The sequence below is a fragment of the Chiloscyllium plagiosum genome, unplaced genomic scaffold (genome assembly GCF_037043375.1).
Source record: "Chiloscyllium plagiosum isolate Xiang-an unplaced genomic scaffold, Cpla_swu_hap1 HiC_scaffold_2, whole genome shotgun sequence".
Lineage (NCBI taxonomy): Eukaryota > Metazoa > Chordata > Chondrichthyes > Orectolobiformes > Hemiscylliidae > Chiloscyllium > Chiloscyllium plagiosum.
The window spans coordinates 151705909-151713084 of NW_028270140.1; the positions used below are offsets into that span (position 1 = coordinate 151705909).

General features: G+C 43.2%; 1 protein-coding gene across 1 annotated transcript in view; it reads left to right on the forward strand.

Annotated features, from left to right (window-relative positions):
- LOC122546083 (uncharacterized) overlaps positions 1 to 4277 on the forward strand; it is a 69071-nt gene extending 64794 nt beyond the window's left edge. The window contains exons 11-13 of the mRNA XM_087974844.1: positions 1569 to 1622; positions 1711 to 1752; positions 2259 to 4277. Of these exons, the coding sequence (XP_087830970.1) occupies positions 1569 to 1622; positions 1711 to 1752; positions 2259 to 2296 (134 nt within the window). The 3' untranslated portion in view covers positions 2297 to 4277. The remainder of the gene's footprint in view (positions 1 to 1568; positions 1623 to 1710; positions 1753 to 2258) is intronic.
- Positions 4278 to 7176: the final 2899 nt, after the last annotated feature.

A 7176-nucleotide genomic window follows, 5' to 3' on the forward strand; every position in this document is an offset into this window, starting at 1 on the left:
TTAGGTGTGCACTTGCAATGTCGATGTAAAAGGCATCGGGGCAACTGCTGGATAATAGAATTGGAATGGGTAGATGGTTGGTTTTGACCAGCATGGACTCAATGGGCCAAAGGGCCTTTTACTGTGCTCTACATTTCTATGACTCTATGATTAAGACCATTAGGGGTCTTGTGGTACAGTGGTAATGTCCCTCCTTCAAAGCCAGGAGGCCTCCGTGAAGTCCCACTTGATCCAGAGGTGTGTAATAATATCTCTAATAATTGTGTTTGGAAAATACCTCCAGGAAAGTATTACTCACTTGAAATACCTGGCAATGGGCATCAATGTGCCACATTGTAGCATGGTGAGGGGATGGTAAGTGGGTTATGGAAGGGGTAGCATAAAAGGTATGCCTTAGCAAGGGGCACACTTTGAATTTAACTCCCAATAAGTTCCCTCATGTAAACTGTGATCCACAATATCTCTGAGACACTGGGAACCGTGATTCTTTAAAATCATGGACCGACTGGATGTACATTGTGGAGGAGCAGGATGTGTTTCCCTCTGCAATGGAGGGGATTGGCTCAGAGTGCTGGGTGCAGGGTTTGTAACCTGAACCATGGGACTGTGGGAAAATTGGAAACCCTGGGATAGGGTTGGGAATCATGGAATCAGGAACCCTCATGGGAAGGCATCTGAGACTTCCCGACTTGGAGAATGTGGAAAGATCGTTTATGCTCTTCTTTTCTTGAGAACTTCAATCAACTTCATCCCCAACCCTTCCAGTGCAACAGGATACAAACATAATTTGTGATCCCACACCTTGTAATTTAACTCTGTGAGACCTGAAGTCATCATTCTGCACCACACTCTTTCTCAGGTCAGAATGTCCTTCCCAAGGTGTGGTGCCCAGAACGGCTCATGAGTTGAAAAAGGCATAAAATTAAAGATTATCCTTCTCAGGTTCAAATTCTTCCACAGTATTGGGTCTGTCATCCTTATATACTCACAATATTTCCAAATCTGGCCCCTCCATATCCCTTCCTGTAAACATAAACTCACCATAGTCCCATAGGGCATTGGGCTGTTCTCTCATTAGAGAGGAAAAGCTAGGCAAACGTAAGGACTGCAGATCCTGGAAATCAGAGTCTAGATTAGAGTGATGAAGGGCTTTTGCCCGAAATGTCGATTTTCCTGTTCCTCAGATGCTGCCTGACCTGCTGTGCTTTTCCAGCACCACTCTAATCTACACTCATTAGAGAGAGATGTGTGGTGGTGGTTTCACCGGACAGTAATAGTAACATCACTGGGGTCTAATTTTCAATCTCCAAGACTGTGAGAATCCCTGTCCAAACTTCTCCAACTCTCTTTCCCCCTCTGAAGTCGCTCCTTAATACATGCGTGTTGAAACACCACCCGTCCGAATAACTCTGAATAGGGTTTGATTTCTGATTCTCATGCAGTTCATCGAACATTTTCCAATGGTAAAGCTGTGATGTGAATCCAGGATTCTGTACGATTCTTTGATTCTAGAGTCAGAAAGCTGATGCAGTAAGGCAGTTTCAAAGTGGATACTGTTTGTATTACAGCTCAGCCTGATTCCTGTACCTATGCCAGCATCGTGTTTGACAGCAACAGAAAAGGTAACCAGCTACATACTTTTTTTCCACATAGTGATGTTTCTAAACATTTAAAATACATCCTCCTCACTAACGGACTGTTCTCTTTCAGTTCAAGGTGGCAAGACTCTCCTGGTTGCTGATTCAGAAGAGAGTGAGTCAGTTTTGTCCTTTTAGAATCCTAATCCTAATTCTTTCTCATTTCCCAATCCCTGAAGCCCATTCTCTGGTGTGTGGGACAGTGCTAGTTGGGCCTGGGTGATCCATTTCCTTGTTATTTGAGACCCTAACTTTGGATGGCGCCGTGATGGAGATTTAATCACATGACCTTAAAGCCCCATTCCCTCATTGGCCCGACGATCTGTTCATCTTCATTAGGGTGTTGCTTTACTCCACCAATCAGAAAGCAAACAGACTCTCCACTATCCCATTGGATGATACTTGACTGTCTCTCAAAAAGCTTGTCTCTCCCAATGTGTTTATGAGCGTCATAAAGATAATGAGGGGGAAAATGTACAACTGTTGGAGTAAGTATTTCCCTTTCCTGTAACTACTCTGATAGTGATGGGACTGATATTTGGGTAAATGTGCCCCTTTCCTGTATTTACCCTCAAACTGAAAATATAATTATCATCAGCTTTGATTTCTGTCTCTTTCTAGCGGATGTAACCTATGTAGCTGTGGTGAAGACTCATTAGGAGTGAATAAGAACTGAACCTGTGTCACTGAGGTTGCATTGTATCTCAGATCAAATTCAAGGAACGTCATGGAACTTACCAGCTCAGAAACTTGGCATTATTATTCTTCAAAATTGTTTTTAAATTTTTTTTTAAAATTTGTGCCTTTTTATCTTAGTGTATTTTTAATTGTGGACTGAAACGCATCAGAATTGTTGAAAACCAAGGATTGTTTAAGGGATACTGCACACTTTTGAAAGTAAGTAAACTGGCACTCATTGTAAGTATTGTTTACACAGCTGCTGGGTCAGACAGCAGCAGAAGAAGGTGCAGACGAACTGGAGACATGCCCATGTACAAATGGCGATTCAGCCAGAAATAAGTATCTGATTGGTCTTTGTACTAAAGACCAGTAATCAATGACAAAGACCGTTTTGCTGCCAATGACTATGTGATTGGTTCCCAGGTAATTGAACAGTTTGTGGATATGAACATGACAGGGAGAAGCCATCCGACCTCCACCATCTCAGGAACTGTTCATCATCAGCTCTGTTCCCGGCTGTAAAAGCTACTTTAAACCTGAGGATAACCAACTGATTGTCTTTTCCTTCAGCAGTTGCAGTAAGTTCTAACCTTTAATGAGTAAGTCAGACCATTTATAAACCACACACTGTATCTCTAGTAAACCAGTGACAGCATCTGGAGAAGCAGCATTCTGATCAGCACAAGAATCATCTCAGCGGATCCCGCGAACAGGGATCGACGAAACTGTTTTCTGTGTGTTCCTTCCACTCAAAAATTGATGTTTAGTTTCTGTGTGTGTGTGTATGTCTGTGTGTGCACGCGCACGTGTGTGTGTGTCTCTGTGTGTGTGTCTGTGTGTGTGCACGCACGCGTGTGTGCGTCTGTGTGTGCGTGCACGCGCACATGTCTGTGCCTGTGTGTGTGTCTGTGTGTGTGTGCACGCACACGTGTGTGCGTCTGTGTGTGTGTGTCTATGTGTGTGTGCGTCTGTGTGTGTGTCCGTGTGTGTACAATGTGTGCTTGCTTTTAAGGGGACTTGGTTCATGAGCACCTTAGAGTTTTAACTAATGGTGTTATAACTCAATGGTCCATCATCTTTCTGTGGAATTAGAGTCTATTTATGTGTGATAAATAGTAATCCTTATGAAGTACAGGAAACTAGTCTGTGCTTTCTGTCTTCTTTACTCTAAAACTCAGGAGAAACTAACTTTTGTGACAACTCAAGGAATAATGCAACTTGATTTCCAACATGCTCCCTCAGTGAGGCATAACAGTATCCATCCATATGTAATAGACCACACTTGGAATATTGTGTCCAGTTCAGGTCGCCCTACTATAGGAAAGATACAGAGGGTTTGGAAAGGATGCAAAGAAGGTTTACTAGGATGCTGCCTGGACTGGAAAGCTTGCCTTATGAAGAAAGGTTGAATAAGCTTGGACTTTTCTCTCTGGAGCGAAGGAGAAAGAGAGGAGACCTGATCAAGGTGTACAAAATAATGAGAAGAATAGGTAGAGGCAATAGCCAGAGACTTTTCCCCAGGGTAGGATTGACTGGTACGAGAAGTCATAGTTTGAAGATATTAGGGGGAAGGTATAAAGGAGACATCAGAGCTAGGTTCTTTACGCAGAGAGTTGTGAAGGTATGGAATGCATTGCCAGCTGTGGTGGTGGAAGCAGAGTCATTGGAGACATTTAAGCGACTGCTGCACATACACATGAGTTGAGGGGTGTGTAGGTTAAGTTACTATATTTTACATTAGAATTAAATCTTGGCACAACATCGTGGGCCAAAGGGCCTGTTCTGTGCTGTATTTTTCTATTTTCAATGTTCTATGTACGGTGTGTCAATATATTTTATATTTATTTTCTGTATCTCTGTGGATGTGGGACAGATTTCATTGGTCATCCCCTTGAAGATTGTGTTGGACATCTGGCTGTGTCAAAGATGTTTTTAATAATGATTTTTGGGATTGCTCACTAAATATTAAGAAAGCAAAAGGTTTGCATTTCTATTGTGCTAATGATGTTGATCACTCGATCCCTCTGACCCAGAAAGGGAATAGTTTTAGTCACTGACGTAGGATCATGGAGAAACATTGACCAGAATGTCAGGGAATATTGGCCACTGGATCATGTGGGCCTACCCCTGTTGTCACAGCTAATGCTGCTGAGATTATGGGTGGAATCTTACAGGGGCCTGAGTGATGAGCCAAGATCAAATTTGTGATGGAATCAGATGAAAAGTGCGCTGAGGTCTATCCCGGTATCGGGAGCATCTCGCTGCATCTTTTATGGATTTGCTGAGCAGTGAGGCAGGTCTCTCATTGGGCAGCAGCAAATTGTGAATTAAGGGGCATTATAACTTCTTAAATGTCTTATTACTGCCCGAACCTTACTGACTAACATTCAGCTTCCTGTCTTACCAAACATGCCAAGCAAGCTGGACATGGTGAATCCTCAACATGGTGGACAGAGCAGGTACTGGAGACTTCAGCTCATCGCTGGCTGTGAGGACCCACCGTGTTGCTCATCACCAAACAGCGTCTCAGGGAATGATCCACAGGCATTATTCACACACACACCCATCATCCACAGACATTGGCATCCCGACATTTACCAGCCCCTCTCCATCTTCACGGCAGCTCTCCGATATATTGATATGTCACGTTCGACGCACAGACCCACACTGAGGGCAATTAACATTGAAAGGTTACTGTGGGCAGAGGGACAGGCACCCAGTTCTTGGATTGGACCAGGCTGCATCTCAGGGTCCACACTCCAGGCCTTATCATCACATGGGCTGCAGTCACAAACAACCCATTCTCAGTGTCTAATGGTCCCCATGAGCAGCTATTCATTCTTCCAGGCTGACCTTTACATTTAGTTCCTGCTTGTCTGTGTCTGTGTGTCTGAGTTCTGATGAAGGGTCACTGCACTGAAACATTAACTCTGCTTTCTTTCCACACATGCTGCCAGACCTGTTGAGATTTTCCAGCTGTTTTTCTCCTATTTCTGATTGCCAGCATCCACAGTTGTTTGGGTATTTTTGGTATATCAGGACTGCTTGCTTGCTTGCTTGCTTGCTTGCTTGCTTGCTCAGTTAGCACCGGCCTGCCTGCTCACAGTATCCACTCCTTTCCTTCCCTTACCTTACCAGGTCATGCTGTGCCATGTCAGGCTTGGTTGGTGTGGGTGTCCTGGCGATGCTCTCTGAGGCGCGCTGAGAGTGACTGTCCTGTCTCCCCAATGTAGAGGAGAGCGCATTGGGAGCAACGGATACAGTAAATGACATGTGTGAAAGTGCAGGTGACACTTTGATGGATGTGGAGGTCTACTTTGATTGGTTTGTTTAATATATCATATCAATTGCATGACACTATGATCTTGTGCAATAAGTTCTGTGTTTTATGATCCTGCCCCATTAGCTAGCTGGCAAAGGAGCACTGCTCCGAAAACTAGGACAGGTTTCCCCCGCTATCCAAAACTGGAGCGTTCCTATGAAACCTCTTGTAAGCTGAAATTGCGGATAGTGAAAGGCATTAATTTAAATGGAAAAAATGTTGTCTTTCTTCGTAAAAGCGAAATCATCTCAGATTTCCTTCAGTTAGCGAAAACATATACTAATGTCGATCTTTCGTAAAAGTGAAGTGGTGCAAAGTGAATTTTTGAAAAGCAGGAGATCCCTATACTTAATACCAAATAAAACGGTTGGACTATAACCAGATACTGTGTGATTTTTAACTTAATAGCACAAGGTAGGCCAATTCAAAACAACCCATCACTGCACCTGTGTGGTCCACAGAAATCCACAGTGCAGGGGAAAAAAATCAAAGGAAAGAATTAATTAGATCAGGGAAAACTTAATTAGGTCAGAATTAAAATTTTTATTGACAATTGGTGACAAGAAGGAACTAAAAAGAGCAGGTAAACAGGGGATTTAGAATCTCCTCAAGAAAACAAAAATATAACCAGGAGATTAGGGAAAAAAAGTAAACAGGAGATTTTGAATTTCCTCAGTTCAGGGGACTGACTCCAAGCTGGCTAGCCACAGCCGGTGCATTACTGTGGGCTCTGTTTTTGAGACCTGAATCCTGAACTGGTTGATTTACACAGCCAGTTTGTTCCTGTTACTCCTTTTTGAGAGAAAGAAACCAAAGAGAGCAGGTGGCAGGACTGGCGAATGGAGAAAAAGTCCCTGGGCACTCAACGGGAGATGACCACACCGTATCTCCACGTGGTCTAAAAGCACTTAACTGAACAAAGAATTCTCAAGTACTTGCCTTAAAGGGTCAGTTTCAAGTACCCTACCACACAGAGTGCACAGCACGGGGGGTAACCACAGGATGTCTCCACTGGTCTAAACTACTTAACTGAACAAAGAATTCTCAAGTGCTTGTCTTAATGGGTCAGTTTAAGTACTTTACAGATAAAAACAAACAAACTATCCCAACCACTGAAAGCGGCAATGAATTGATAAGTGCGTCCTGGATTGTTTGATGTGATGAAATAGCTCTTGCTTGTGGACTATGGTTACCCTGGGGAGAGATCTGTTATTATCCTTGTTTAATAACTGAACAGTTTTGACACAATACAATGGATATGCTCAGGATGTATATGACCTAACCCTCCCCCACCTTTTTTTTAAACAAAAACAAAACATGGTAATGTGAATCCCAGGTGGAATGTTAGGTCGGGGTTAGAGGCCTATTAGACTCCAACCTTGGTTTCTAGCGGTAGACGTTAGGACTGATTAAATGACCTGATCATGACGTGGTTAGGAGAAAAACAAAATCTGAGACGAGGTGGTCATGAAGGCCAATGTTTCAAAGATGAGTGAATGTGTCAGGGATTGCAAGAGATCAATCATTGAAATATAA